The sequence below is a fragment of the Helianthus annuus genome, chromosome 17, assembly GCF_002127325.2.
Source record: "Helianthus annuus cultivar XRQ/B chromosome 17, HanXRQr2.0-SUNRISE, whole genome shotgun sequence".
Lineage (NCBI taxonomy): Eukaryota > Viridiplantae > Streptophyta > Magnoliopsida > Asterales > Asteraceae > Helianthus > Helianthus annuus.
The window spans coordinates 3260932-3276422 of NC_035449.2; the positions used below are offsets into that span (position 1 = coordinate 3260932).

General features: G+C 36.7%; 2 protein-coding genes across 4 annotated transcripts; both read right to left on the reverse strand.

The window, feature by feature from the left end:
* Window positions 1-5759: 5759 nt before the first annotated feature.
* LOC110920884 (photosystem I reaction center subunit II, chloroplastic) lies at window positions 5760-6598 on the reverse strand. Its single transcript, XM_022165102.2, has one exon. It carries the CDS (start codon window positions 6533-6535, stop codon window positions 5918-5920), a length of 618 nt encoding a protein of 205 aa, XP_022020794.1. The 5' UTR covers window positions 6536-6598; the 3' UTR covers window positions 5760-5917.
* A 4055-nt stretch (window positions 6599-10653) lies between these two features.
* On the reverse strand, window positions 10654-12570 carry LOC110921421 (GDSL esterase/lipase At4g10955). 3 transcript variants are annotated; one of them, XM_022165740.2, is made up of 3 exons: window positions 12409-12570; window positions 12061-12163; window positions 10654-11941 (listed from the first exon to the last, which is right to left on the reverse strand). In XM_022165740.2, exons 2-3 carry the CDS (start codon window positions 12120-12122, stop codon window positions 10954-10956), a joined length of 1050 nt encoding a protein of 349 aa, XP_022021432.1. In that variant the 5' UTR covers window positions 12123-12163; window positions 12409-12570; the 3' UTR covers window positions 10654-10953. The 3 variants fall into 3 exon arrangements, with proteins under 3 accessions (XP_022021432.1, XP_022021434.1, XP_022021433.1); XM_022165742.2 differs by lacking the exon at window positions 12409-12570 and adding an exon at window positions 12368-12403; XM_022165741.2 differs by lacking the exon at window positions 12409-12570 and adding an exon at window positions 12261-12393.
* Window positions 12571-15491: the final 2921 nt, after the last annotated feature.

Sequence of the window (15491 nt, forward strand, 5' to 3'; positions counted from 1 at the left end):
AGTAACGTTATGAAAAATATATTTACTAAACATATATTCATCACGTTTAATTTTGTGAAAATCCCACCTCCGATATTTTGTAAATAAAGTCGTGGCGAAACTTATAATTTGAAAACAAGTCGAAAAGTATTTCTAACACTTGTAGTGAAAATAATTCTAGGTGTTAGGTTTTTGGGAAAATTTCGCCAGAGTTTCCTCTGTAACTGGAGGTGGCCACGCTTTCAAGCGTATCATTTTCTTTTATAAATCAAACCAACAATTTTTTCTCATTCAGCCAAAACAATGTTCAGAACAACAAACTAGTCAATAAATATGTAAATCGCAAAAATCACATGAACTTGTAGTTTTCCAAAACTATGAAGTAAATCTCATTACTTTTAGTGGATCTTTATATATATCAATCCGGTTTTATAAAAACCTCGTTTTTAAAGAAATTCCGTCTTTACATCTTCTTGTAAATTTTTACAAAAATAGTTATTTTGTCGAAACTTTATGTGTTACACACTCGGGTGTTCTAAAAATCATCCTTGTTAGTGTAAGATCCGTCTTTAGTAAATATGGTTTCTTTGACACTCGGTCCTTTGAAAATACCGCTGGTAGATCCGTAGATCTACTAGTTTTAAACACTATTCCGTAAGTAAAACCATTTTAACACAAGTTCAAGTTTGATGTGTGGTAGAGTTTCATCACTTAACCCTTGTTATATTTAAACAAGCTTTATGTCATAATCCATGATCATGACCAATCCGGGTTAAACGATGATCCGAGCTACCACAACATAGATCGGGCCTAAATAACTACACAAGTCAAATACTACAAGATTTACACAACATTCAAGCTTTTAACCATCATTACTTGCATTTTTAGTAGACTTTTATGTATCATCTTGTATGCTCATGACTTTTAACCGTTACATATCATTTTAACCATCTTAAAATAGTTCGAGAAGGTGATTCAAGCAACTTACTACTAGCTCGAGGCTAGGGAAGAATCTAGACGCAAAATGAGTGGATAAAAGCAATGAGATGAGGTCCTTCGCCTTCCGAATGCACCAAGCCTCCTCGGATATGATCCTTAACACTTGTGTGATCTTGGAATTACTTGAACAAAACTCGAAAAATTGATGGATTGTGTAGGGGTGTTCGCCCGTGAGTTATTTAGAGAGAGAGGGGGAGTTTTGTGTTGAGTGAAATGTGAAGAATGATATGGATGATTATGATGGGTTTAGTCTACTACTTATAGACATTACATAGGATGACTATATGTAGGCTAGATATAAGACAAGTGAGATTATTTTATTCATCAAGTACACAAGGAGGTCACAATGTGACCGAGTTCGGTTAAAGGGGGGGGGGGGTGGTCCTAGTTCAAATCCAACCATCTAGTTAGTTTAAAGTTAGGTTAAGTTAAGTTAACTTAGGAATTAACCCGGTTACTAGTGTGTTGTGCATTACAGTGGGTGTTAGGGTGTTCAGGGACCCTAACTGGCTCAGAAAAAGATAAATAATGTTAATGGCAATATTTTTATGTCCCGAGTAAAGTCCGGTTGGTCGGTTGGATAGTAATCCGTTAAAGCGCTTAACAAAGCTTTAGAGTGTCGTTAATATTAATTTTAGTGACACAACTTATTCCCGACACTTTGGAAAGTGTCTAGTAACATTTTTCTCATGTTTTGGCACTTTATGAGTTAACCAAATGCTGAATTTTGTACTTAGAGTACATTTTAGGCACATCCGATCACTGTAACTTATTCCTAGAGACGCAGTTCTACAACCCTTGTATCCCTACACTCACTACTAGTGTAGTAAAATATTTCTGGCTCATACAGGCCTTAGAGGCAATATCTGCCTGGTGCTGGTTATGACAGCACGTTCAATAGGTTATCCGTTCATTGTGCTACTGTGCTTTTGTGCATCATGTTTGTCACTAAGGTTTAGCATGCAAATAATGTAGTGACAGTAAATAAGGTATGATGCAAGTAAATACATGTATCAGCATTTAAGTAGCAGTTTGTTCACAAGTTCAAGTAAGTACAGTAATTAAGCAGTAATTAATTATTAATTAAGTCGTACGAATACCTGATTTAGTGAGGGTTGTCACACAATGCCCCTACGGTAGCGGATTTACCCCCAGACTCAGGCTTGCTGGGTGGCGGTCTGCGAGGTGGGATCACCTCGACGGTTGGAAGGACTGTGGAATATCCCCTCTACCTCACATTAGCTTTACCCGAATGAATGGCTCCCCTAAACCAAATTACATTATAGCTCTCAAAATTTAATAAAGTTTTTTTTTTTGTTTTAATTGATTTACACTACAACATTTGACCTTTAATAAAGTCATAATTTTAAGGTCTAATTTTCTGTGACGTGATATTTTTTAACGGTTTCGTAGCGCTCCTCACGAGTTATTTTTTCGTAACCCTGTTTTAAACCGACCAATTGTTTTTCATGTTTTTTAAACCACCTAACGCTTATCTCTAAATACATCATTGTGACGTGCTTTTTTATCTATGTTTACACGACTTGTTGTAATGTGTGGGCGTCATGTTTATCTTTATATACGTTTTGGTGTAAGTCTTTTAGAATAACTTGCATTTGGCACAAAGTGACGTAACTTTTTTGTGACCTTCAAATATATCATCACGAAGTGGTTATTCATCGTCATGTAGAACATCTCATCACGATTTTCTTATTTGTAACACCTCAGAATTTTATATCGAATCGTATGGCAACACGTGTCCAAACAACTCTCAAATATGCCACAATATTGGATGAGATGGACTAATTGTGTAAAATAGTGGAAGTTTGGATGTGGAGGGATCAAATATGTCAACATGCTAAAAGATTGGCCTCTGAGTGACCCTTAGGGACTGCAAGGCCTAATGCCTTACGGATCGTAAGGCAATTAAATTATTGTTAATGGCAAAGGCTTACGGATCGTAAGGCTTTAAAGCTTACGGACCGTAAGCAATTATGAAACCATGTGCGCTGAGGTCCGTAAGGGACCGTGCTGGCAGAATTCACTTGCTGCCCATGGCAGCCTGCACACTTTCAACTTAGCACGCGAATGTGCCACCTTTCTTCTGGTTTTAACACCTCAAGGGGCACTTGTTATCATCTTAGAACCATTGCCAACACATGGCAACATCCTCTGAACATAATTCAACTATAAATAGCCTCATAAGTTCATTCTTCCAACTTGTTCATTTCCATTTTCTTTCTTTCTACTCTCTACCTAGAGTTTGCTTCTGATTAGAGGCCTCCAATTGAAGTATAATCTTCCTCTTGAACACTTGTAAGTGTTCTTCCTAGCTCATTTCTTTCTAAGCTAAGTTATTAGCTGAAAGTCAAGCAAATTGACTTTTGCTTTGACTTTCGGCTATGACCATTATGGTCCAGCCATTATTCGAATCGAACATGGTTACGTGATCGTAATAAGGTAGGTGATAATCCCCTATGAGGGCACCTCCTGAAGATCACGTTAAATTGGTCAAATGACGGGTCAAAGTTATAATAAAATAAAAGTCAAAACGCAGTTTTTCGGAAAATTTATAAATTGAACTTATAAATATCTAAACTCATATTTTTGACATTATATCAGTCACTATAACATATTAGAACATGTGTAAGCATGTTCAACCCGTCATTTCCAGACACAATAAACAACTCTGGGGCAGTGGTGGATGGTTATCACTAAGTCCTGAAGACTTTTTACTGTGGTGAAGTGGAGGTGAGCAGCTGCGTGGCGGTGGTGGTTTCGTCGAAGGAAGATGACAACAATGGATGCAATTTGGGTGTTGGTGAGATGGAGAATGGTGGTTGAATAGGGTTTTTTTTTGCCGAATTTTGAATAAGGTGGGTTTTGATAAGATTCAGGTGGTTGTGGTGGTGTTGGGTTTTGGCCGGTTTTTTATGGTGGTGGATTTTGGTCTGACTTGGGTAGTGGGAGATTGTGACGGTGGTGGTTGTGGGGTAGAAAATGAAGAAGATGGGGTTTTAATAAAGTGGAGGGAAAAGACAATAATGTCCTCACGTAGGGCCCATGTAATCAGAGTTAACTGTAAAAATTAACTTAGTTAGGGCCAAAGGACATAACAAGCTAGGGCTTGCATACATCGAGTACGTTTTTTGTCATTTTTAAAGACAAAGGACACACTTTCCAATATGGTGTCAACATAAAGGACGAATTTTGTAATTTACTCTAAATTATATCTTTCATGTTTACTACTTAGGCTATCTGGTGTAGAGCGACGCCTTTTGTCACATCTGCACAATGGCTCCCCAAACACCACCCCTCCATAGCCAAAGGGGGCGTTATTGAAGGTCTCGACCAAGGTATGGCGAGCGCGAGAGGGTGAGCATATGGGGCCATTTGCTTCTTATCCAACATAATTCATTTTTTCTTTAACTTCTCTTTTTGTTTTTTTCTTTTAGTTAAAAGGCTCTTTAAGAGGATTTTATTCCATACCGTGGAAGTTAACAATAAATCCTTCCGTTTGTGTCACCTACGTGGTGTGATAAAGCCCGGGCTTTATCCACACTATATTACTAAAACCTAAAGTGCTAGATTAAAATTGTTGGTTGATTTGTGGTTGACTATTTAAAAAAAATTATAACTTGTAGAGAGCAATCGTACTATATTTATTATGCATTTTCTAATGACAATTGACGAATTTTTATCATGAATGCATTTGGTTTCATCTTTTTATTATATGAGGCCACCCAAAACGAACCGAAAAACATATGATCTGGCAAAGGATACCTGCGCATCGAAAATTTCAACCCCATAGCACGGTGTGGGTTAGCCAGCGTTGCCTGGCATCCCCCACCCTATAAAACGCACCACTCCCCACAGTCTAAAAGATCCCAGAATCAAGAAAGAAGAATTACATACTGAATTTTATCGAAGAATTCCACCCATGTTTACAAGATGTTCATCGTATATACACACAAGGTTTATCATAATTAGTTTCTAGACACTGTCACACTAAACATAGGGGGGTATGGGGCGGGGGTTTGGGCGTGGGTGGGCTGAAAACGCCCAAGTCACCACCCCGGGTGGGCATGGGTTTGGGCGTGGCCCCTTTTTCGTGGGTTTGAAGCCGGGCGTGGGGCGGTCTGGCCAAGCTGACATGGCGGGCTCTGATTGGACAAACCAAAGAAGCCGTTGGGCTAGCCGTTGATTTAACTATCAATGGCTCAGATCTAGCGAAGCCCACCAAACCCACGCCCCCAACCCCCGCCCCACCATACCCTGTTTAAATGTGGGTCGCCCCATGTCTGCCACCCCAAGCCACGTGTCAACAAATGCCCCAACCCAAGCCCAACCCCCGCCCCACCATACCCCGCAGTCTAAGGGCACACGGGGTGGTCCGTTATACCACCCCCATCACTCGTTAAACAAGAACGGAACGCCGCCGCCTCCATGTTTATCACGAGTTATAGGAATAACTCGTTGAATGTATAACGCGTTGAACTTGATCAAATGAATGTGTATTACTTGTACATTGGGTATTAATACTTGTACATTGGAATCTCATCACTAGTGATACCACCCCCCCCCTACATTTCTATCACTAGTGATAGAATATTGGGTGATGACATGGCATGATTTGATTGGATAGTGGGAGTGATAGAAATCTATCACTAGTGACCACTCCTCCTCCCCTAACTACAAAATAGAACCGTAATCTTTGTATCAAACTTAATCATCAATTAAGGCCAACATGGACTGATGCACAAAATCATGTTTAACACATATGAAAGAAACATATAATAAGATAATCCCATCATGGTATCTATCAAGTATCAAACAAACCAAGAACACACATGCAACATGAAATATAAAAAAAAAACATTTGTTTATAATCACGAAACAAATTACATAATCACAAACCCATAACATCATCATGTCATGATCATATATCATAAGGCTGCTTGCCAGTGAACTTAACTTCAATGGGGCTAACATTCTTCCCAATGGACCTCATGTTCTGGCCCACACCTTGACGCCCAGGGTTCACCTTCTCAGGGTAAACCCCATCTTTAGGGTGCAAATACTGCACCTCACCATTCGGAAACACCCTATAAAACTGATACTTAATCTTGTACTTGGACCTCAACCTAGTACCAAGAGCCAAACACTGTTCTTTCCTAGCCAACTTCAACAAGTTGGGCCCCTCTCTCATAATAGCGGCGCCGCCTGTCGGCATCTCAAAGATTTGCTCCTTCGGAGACTCCCATGTGATGACGTAGAACTCTTCCACTTGGGCTTTTCGGAGTAAACCGCCGGTGGATCCGGCGAAGATGGGGGAGGGGGTGTTTGGGTCGAGTTCGGGTGGGGTGAACCCGGCTGGGGCTTCTTTGACTGGGGCGGGAGTGGGGGTGGGTGAGCCTTCGGCTGCGGTGGCTTTGATGGTGAAGGTGGTGCGGGTGGTGGGTTTGAGGTGGGTGTGGTTAGGGGTGGTGAAGGAGGATTGGTTGAATGGGTTGGAGAGGGTTGGGGTGAAGAGGGAAGCTTGAGTAGCCATGGCCATTGAAGATCAAGATCAGGTGGTGGTGGTGTTTGTAGAGAATGAAATGTATTGAGGGGAAGATGGATTATGTGGAGGTGAGTGGGATAAGGTGATATGTGAGAGCCAATCAGAATGTTTTGTTTTGATTTGCTCCTATATCTCTGGTGTCTTAATTTTCTTTGTTGTTTTCTTTCTTTTTTTATTTTTATTTATTATTTTTTTATATATGTACGTTTGACAGAAATATCATGCATAAATTTACGCCTTTATTATTTTAATAAATAGATAGATGGAAAAAAAATATTTTTACTTTTAATGAAATGCTTTCTTTTTGATGAAATTAAAAGACTAAAAAAATGACCGAAACATTTGAAAATTATGAAAACACAATAAAAGCTAGGGGTGTGAATTTCTGACACGGATCGAAAACCCGACACGAACCTAACACGAAATTCGCGGGTTTAGGTTTAGTCTAAACGGGTTCGGGTCAGTTTCAGGTTGAACCCGCGAACCCGTTTAGGTTAACGGGTCGGGTTCGGGTTAACCTGGTCGGGTTGGCGGGTTGACCCGTTTAACACATTTATACTATATTATATTTTTTACAATATATTTTATATCATAAATTAAATGGGGTGTGTATTTTATGCCATGATTATAACTTAAAAGGAGAAATTAACATAGATTTTATAACTTAAATATGATATTATTATATACATTTGTGTTTTTTAAGTAAATATTAATTTTAATATATTAATTTCGGAAAAAAATTAAAAAAATTCAGGTTAAACGGGTCGTGTTCGGGTCAACCCACGAAACTTCGGGTCGTGTTCGGGCTCATATGTATGATATGATTTTCGGGTTCGGGTTCACGTAAAATTTTCGGGTTCGAGTCGGGTTGAACCCGCCAACACGACCCGTTTAACACCCCTAATAAAAGCATGTGAAGACATTCATGACTTTGAATTTAGTCTAAACAAGTTCAGTCCGGCTAAATTTCAGATCAAATCCTTAAACATGATTAGCTAAAGTGGTAAAAGTTTGGGTTGATCGGCTAAATTTCATATCAAATCCTTAAACATGATTAGCTAAAGTGGTAAAGTTTAGGTTGATCTCACGAGTTAGGGTTGGTTACAGGGTTGGCATATAACCCGTTTAGGACCTTAGGTAGGGCTGTAAACGAACCGAACGAACACGAACAAGGCCTTGTTTGTGTTCGTTCGTTAAGGAAATAAATGTGTTCACTAACGGTTCATGAACACTTAGCGAACGAGATTTTATGTTCGTGTTCGTTCATTAAGGAAATGAGCATGTTCGCGAACGGTTCACGAACACAATTAAATTTGGCAAACGCGACGAAGAATAAAGATAGATGGCTCAGAGAAAAGCTCTCGAACTTGAATCCCTTATTGTGGAACGGAGGTCGATCGTATTCGTGGATGTAAATAATGAGAAATGAAAGGAAATGATGCATAAACAAGGTAAAAGTGGGTTTCCTAGTTTAATTGTTAGGGAAATAAAATAAATAAAAGTTTAATAATATATAAAGTACAAATAAAATATAAGAAATTACAAAGATCTTCAATAAAAACACAAACATATGAACATACATGAATGAAAATCAAGGAATGTTCACGAACACGTTCATGAACACCTTACCGAACGTTCACGAACATAATCGAAAGAACGAGACCTCTGTTCATGTTCGTTCATTTAACTAATCGAACGAAATTTCTTGTTCATGTTCGTTCGTTTATTAAACGAACGAACATAAACGAACTTCCCGCCGAACGGTTCACGAACTGTTCGCTGAACGTTCGGTTCGTTTACAGCCCTAACCTTAGGTGTTGTGTTGTTTGGCAACTACTGAATGGCTAAGTGCTGAACCAGTAAGATATCTCAATCATTAAGAGACAGTATAATGTTTAACCGTTTTAAGGCAAATGTCTGGTCAATTCAGATAAGACCATGCGTAGTGGTAGAGAAAAATGATGCCCCCACCATGGGGCATTATTCGACACGTGTCATCTCAGTCAGCATGGGGCGTTATTGCGAAAGTGGTGTAGTGGGAATAATACCTAATAATGTCCCTTCCAATCATTAAAAAAAAAAAGCAAAAAGATGGTGATTGGCTAGTCAAACTTGGACACATGCAAAAGTGGGGGTTCTCAAAAGTTATCAGACCATGCTCAACATTGATTGGTTAAGCAAATATGTAAATAGCGTTATAATTAAAACGCCGGAAACTTTTTTGAAATTTAAAAAAAAAAACGCCCCATGTAATGGGATTGGGGGGGGGGGCGTTTTTAGGCCTTTTTTTCAATTTTTTTTTAAAAGACGCCTCACTACGGGTGGTCTAAGAGGTCTTAACCATTCAGACCCTGTATAATGATTAACTATTTAGAAGCAAATGTCTGAATCACTCAGACATCTGCTCGCAAAACAAACAATCTAAACTATTAAGTGATAAACCAGTAAGAGGTATAAACCATTAAGAGCCTTATTAAGAGGTATACAAACAACCCCTTACTTTTCTAATTTATTTTTCAATGGTTTTTATGTATTAACTTAAAATAATCAATTATTTAATATCAAAATTACAAAAACTATAAGAGAAATTGGATATCTACTATAATTTAATAGCAATTCTCTTTCTCAACATATACAAGAAGAAGTGGATCACCTCAGCCAGTAACAGTTTTGATAAATGGTTGGCCACTTTGGGCGGCCATTTCACTTTAGCTTTTTTTTTTTATATATAATAGTTATTCTCAATTTATAGGTGATGCCAAATTACAATTTTATCCCAAGTGTAAAATTATGATTTCGCCCTCGATTCAAAAAAGAAGTGGATCACCTCAGCCGGTAACAGTTTTGATAAATGGTTGGCCACTTTGGGCGGCCATTTGACTTTAGCTTTTTTTTTTTATATATATAATAGTTATTCTCAATTTATAGGTGATGCCAAATTACAATTTTATCCCAAGTGTAAAATTATGATTTCGCCCTCGATTCAAAATAAAATTTTGCTTTTGTCCCCTGCTTAAATTAACGATTTTGCCCTCAGTTTAAAAATACAATTTTGCCCCCAGTTCAAAATAAAATTATGGTTTTGCCCTCAGCTCTCCTACCAAATTACGATTTGGTTCCCAGTTTAAAATTACGAATTTGCCCCCAGCTAAAAATTACGATTTTGCCCTTTATAGGTGATGCCAAATTACAATTTTATCCCAAGTGTAAAATTATGATTTCGCCCTCGATTCAAAATAAAATTTTGCTTTTGTCCCCTGCTTAAATTTACGATTTTGCCCTCAGTTTAAAAATACAATTTTGCCCCCAGTTCAAAATAAAATTATGGTTTTGCCCTCAGCTCTCCTACCAAATTACGATTTGGTTCCCAGTTTAAAATTACGAATTTGCCGCCAGCTAAAAATTACGATTTTGCCCGCAGCTAAAATAGTACGATTTTGCCCCAATTTCAAAATAAAAAAAATGGTTTTGCCCTCAGTTCAAAATATTCTTTTACCTCCATTTTAAAATTACGATTTTACCTCCGCTAAAAATTGCAATCTTGCCATCGTTTTTTTTCCCTTTGGCAAATCCATGGTAGTGTTTTATTTTATTTTGTTGACTTAATTTTGTTTCTATTCATGCCAAACAACTGCCTAGCAATCGCTAATTGATCTTGACAAATTATTGTTTTGCCCCCAACTCTAAATTACATGCCTGTCATTGTTTTAGTTAATTTTTTTTATCATAACTATGGTACTGTTTTTCTTTAATTGGTTAACTTGATGTATCTTTTTTAATATCGTGTTATAGGTAGCATGTATAACTAACCGACATAAAGGCGTACATGTTATTAACCTAAGAAATACTCGGTTTAGCGCCCCGCAACACGGGCCGCGCATAACTCTAGCTGCCTAACACTGGCTCATTAGTCCTGAAAATTTACAGTTTTGCCCTGAATCCAAAATTATGGTCTTATCATCCTTTTTTTTCATAGCAAAATTATAGTAGTCTTTTTTTAATTGGTTGAGAATTATTCGGCTATGCCCCGCAACGCAGGCGGGGCATCTACTAGTTGTTTACATAGAGTTGTATCTTACGTTGTAATTTTTATTTATTCTAAAGTAATAATATGCGTAAAAAAACATTTCGGGTATACATATCATATTCATGTCAACTCGTGAATATCCATGTCAGTGTTCAGGTTCACACGTTTGACATGATTTTCGACCTGCCAAGTGCCCTGCCATTTACACCCCTATAATAGTAAGTAGACCAATAGCATCAAGGAGCTATCGAGTCTACAAACAGTACATTGACGAGCTTGAACCAAAATTATCAAGAAAACATCCACTATAGGCATATATAACAATGTCGAAACACAATAGCATAAGCCAAAGGTTTGACCCTGAATAGTCAAAGCATCTTCGTGTTTACGATCTGTAGGTTCTAGATTCCAGCTGCTGATCACATCTCCACCACTGGTGAATACCATGAGCTTCCTTTAAATCACGCGCAGGAGTCGAATTCACAGTCAGATTCGCAGACGGAAGAACGTGGAGTGGTTCATGTGATTCCTTTCCAATCGCGTCCATCAACAGACCAGAAAATGAATGTTGCGAGGCCAATCGTTCCACCCCTCTCGCCCCTATACCCTCCATCTTTCTACGATGTTGAAAATACCCGATATACTCCGAGCAGATATGATCGCGTGGATTCACGTATAAACACGGGACCCATGACGCCAAATTCGAAAACGAGTTGTCTGGTGCAATGTTTCTTTGCTGAACATTCTTTTTAGCCTTGACAGCAACCGCAAGTCCAGCTGTTACAAAACTGCTAGCGATTCTGATCCCGTGTTTGACTTTCTTGTTTTTAATGTTCTCAATTGGAGGCGAAACATACGGTGAATTGAAAAGATGAGATTCGAGAAAAACGCCATTTCTCGCCATGCTTTTTCCCGCAAGCATGGCCATGGCTGATCCGAGAGAATGACCGGTTAACCAGATGTTTCGATTACCCGAAGCAACCAAGTTTCGAACAGCTTGAACAGCGGTTTCAAATCTTGACGATTGGTGTAATATGTTTTTGACACAGTGGAGATCTAGCTGCAAGTCTCGAGCAAACGCATCGCCTTTGGTTAATGTGCCTCTGAAAGCAACGATATAGGACGGTGTTGCGTTCGTTGAGAGGGCGTAGTCCGTTGATGGGTCGGGTTTGGGTTTAAATTTGAAGACGGCACCAAAGATAGACGAATCAGCATCGTCTATGAGTTGACTGTGCAAGTCAAAACTGAAGAATTTCCACCATGGAGGAGCAAGCGCAGCTGGCCCGTGGCGGTTCTCCTGGCGGTCACGCTGCATGATATACACACCTTGAACCATACACGCTGCCACCGACCTCCGGTGATCCACATTGGTCCTGAATCATCATGGGTAACCTAGTTATCTTACGAATACAATGCGGCCTCTACGCACACAAGGTGTTCGATGAAATGTCTATGGTTAAAAAACTGATAAAATTTAAAAAAACAGTGTTACCAGTCAATAGTAGTCAAGTGTAAGGGGCCTGAAATTTCAAAAATATCCCTTTCTGAAGCCATTACATCTATGTTGCTTTATTCTTGATCAGATCAAAATTATTCTGAAACATCACAAGAACAAAAGAATAAACACATATTCAACCAAATCAAAACAAATTCGTATTACAATAAAGTGATAAATTGGGGGTTGAAACTTGCAATCAAGCAGGCATCAATGGAGGATTCATTCTGATTATCGATACTTCTTTAACAGCAAGCATACAAATTAAACAACCCTAATTATTAGGTTGATGAATAAAACATACAGATTGAAGTGTAAGACGGAAAATTAAGTGGCGAAATGTACCTAGGTAAGAATGATATAAGGAGATGAGATCTGGTTATATGAATGTATGAATGGAATGAATCAGAAGCTTCAGGAAGACTGTTGAGATCTGCGCAGATGAAAATGGAAGTTTGTTTTGAAATTATTTTGTTTGTTGAGTGGTCTACCGTCGGTGAGTGAGACGTTACAGCCCCCAAATTTATAGTTTTTCAATATTAAAAACTAGGTTAGAACCCCGTGTATTACACGGGTTTACTAAATGTAATTTTATATACTAAATAATAAAAATAATATATCCTTAAAAAACTCGTGTATCGTATGGATTTAACAAATGTAATTTATATACCAAATAAAAATAAAAAAAAGTTATATCTTTAAAAATCTTGTGTAATACATGGGTTAAATAAATGTAATTTTGTATAGTAAATAATAAAAAAAGTTATTTTTTTAAAACCCTATGTGTTACACGGGTTCAATAAACGTAATTTTATATACCAAATAAGAAAAAAAAAGTTGTATCATAAAAAACTAATGATAACATAGTAATACAAAGTTTGGTTTTCGTGATAATAAGAAAAAGTTATAGCATAAAATAACAAACGATTTCGTGATAGTGAAGCATTCTGTTCCAAAATGGCTAATGAAAAAACTTAGTTATATGAAAAATATATCTATCTATAAAGACACCAAGTACCTATACTTAATATGTTTAAGTTTTTTAAAAGATATGGGAACTTATGAATGCACTATACGTATCTGTAAACACAAAAAGTAACATTCGCCATTGAAAAAATTAATAAAGAGAATGAATCAACATAATAGCATGGATAGATTAGGATTTATTTGGTGTAATTTAGAAGTAAAGTTATTATAACATTCGTAATTGAGAAATTAATAGAGTAAGTAAATCAACATAATATACGGTAGAATAAATTAAACAAAAAGAAGGATATTAAAATTAGAAATAAAAAAAATGAAAATTGATTTTGTTGACCACATTGACACGATTCATTTCCAATGAAGATTTCTTCAAATGAAGTGTCAATCAATGCCTGCCAACTTAATGTAATTGGTCGATTTGAAAAGTTGAATGAAAATATTAGAGTATTAGGAGCCAAATATAGTTAAATGGTACAAAAAGAAAAGAAAAATCTTTTTTTTTATAACTTTGAAATCAACTAATTCAACCAAATCGACCTTCCTTAATGATTAAGTTACTATTCAATTGTATGATATCTCATATATCAAATTCTAATCAGCGTTAGCATACATATCCTACTACGTTTAAACCCTTTTCTTTTACTTCATTAATAAATAATTCAAAACCCGAAATGTTAGATAAAATTTGAATGAAAGATTTTAAAATTTTATTGGATTAAATTATACAAATATTGAACAAAAGATATTATCACATTTAAATAATATTTATAAAAAACTCAAATTTTGATAGCCTCGTTGATTGACACGTGTCCCCAAAGAGGTTTCTTTTAGTATATGTATAGAATAGATTCAACAATATACACCAACTAACATGACAAGATTAACTATAGACTCGTAATATAGAGCACTTAACGATGAACCGAAGAACATTCTTAAAAATTTAACTTGACATGTTAGAAAATTATTTTTTTTTAATTTTTTTCGACGCTTTTCCTTATAAATAGTTGTAGAAGCATTTTTAATAAAAAAATCAGAAACTAAAAATATAAAAAAACAGTTAAAAAAAGGCTTATTTTTTTTTACAAAAATATTTTTTATTGGAATAGTTTCTACACATTTTTATAAGAAAAAGCGCTGAAAAAAATTAAAAATGATGATTTTTAACATGTTAAGTTAATTTTATAAGATGTATTTTTTTAGCTGTCTTTTAAACATTTTTTAGTTTTTTTTATTAAAAATGTTTCTATATGTATTTATAAGGAAAAGCGTCGAAAAAGTTAGAAAAAGTTGATTTTTAACGTGTTAAGTTGAATTTTAAAGAGTGTTCCTCGATTCCTCACTTTTTTAGTATTCTTCAATGAACCTTCCCCCATATAAAATATATTTATTTATATACATGGGTGAGCAAATAGTATTAAGTTTGGTTTAGAATTGAGCTCATCCCTAGTTAAGTTATCTTGAAGATATAAAACATTGGACGTAGTCCATGAGATTAGAACTTGTGACTTTCCAAATGATATGGTCTAGTTAAACATGTTGCTAGTAGTAAACATGAAAAGGAAGTTCTAGTCACTTTGGTCACAACCGATTTTATCTGGTTTGTCGTACGTGAAACATAGAATAACTATATATTAGAGTTGCAGCTGGTCCAAATAGTGTGGGATTGGGAAGAGTTCTACATCGGGTTCGATTCAAATTGTTTACTAGTTAGCAAATCAACATGAACACTCACAAAGATGTATTTGGGTGGAACGGGTACTCCCCACGTGGGGAGCGGTAACCTCTCCACCTCAGTCAATTAGGTCATGTCATGTCAACATCCATCTTCTACTATAAGTGCTCTTCACGTGAGGAGTTCATTTTTTATTATTATTATTTGTTTCTACAAATTATGCATTAATAAATAAAACATATTTTAAACAAAATAACTAATGTAACTATTCGTCATCGGAATCCGCCAAAAGGTAGGGTAAATCTAGTTCTGCTCCACGAGATCATATTTTAGTTTCCAATGCATATATTTATCAATAAGCTCATTAAAAACAGTATCATCGAAAACGGGCTCGACTGGAGGATCCCGAATGTGTATCGGTGCTATCGTGTATAATAATGCACGTACATACGACATACCTAATCTTTTATACACTCATAGCACGCATTGGTCGATTAAGTATACCCCACTTTGACTTTAAAACATTAAACACCAAAAGCCCATTCCACGTCTTTTCTTGCCGCCTCGTGTTACCACTTAAACTTCTTTTCGTTCGGAATGTGAGGATATGGAAAAGATTCCACTAACACGGACCAAGTAGGGTAGATTCCATCGATAAGATAGTATCCACGCTTGTAAAAGTGGTTGTTCAAGTAAAATGGCCATTTTGGTGCAGTTCCATTTTGTTGAGTAAGAAATAACGGAGATTGTTGGAGCACATTGATGTCGTTTA

Excerpts from the sequence above, each read along its gene's own strand:
- LOC110921421 (XM_022165740.2), bottom strand. The coding sequence starts at position 12,122 with ATGGCTTCAGAAAGGGATATTTTTGAAATTTCAGGCCCCTTACACTTG. Across the intron at positions 11,942-12,060 it reads CACTTGACTACTATTGACTG|GACCAATGTGGATCACCGGA; the intron begins GTAACACTGTTT and ends ATGATGATTCAG.
- LOC110920884 (XM_022165102.2), bottom strand. The coding sequence starts at position 6,535 with ATGGCCATGGCTACTCAAGCTTCCCTCTTCACCCCAACCCTCTCCAAC.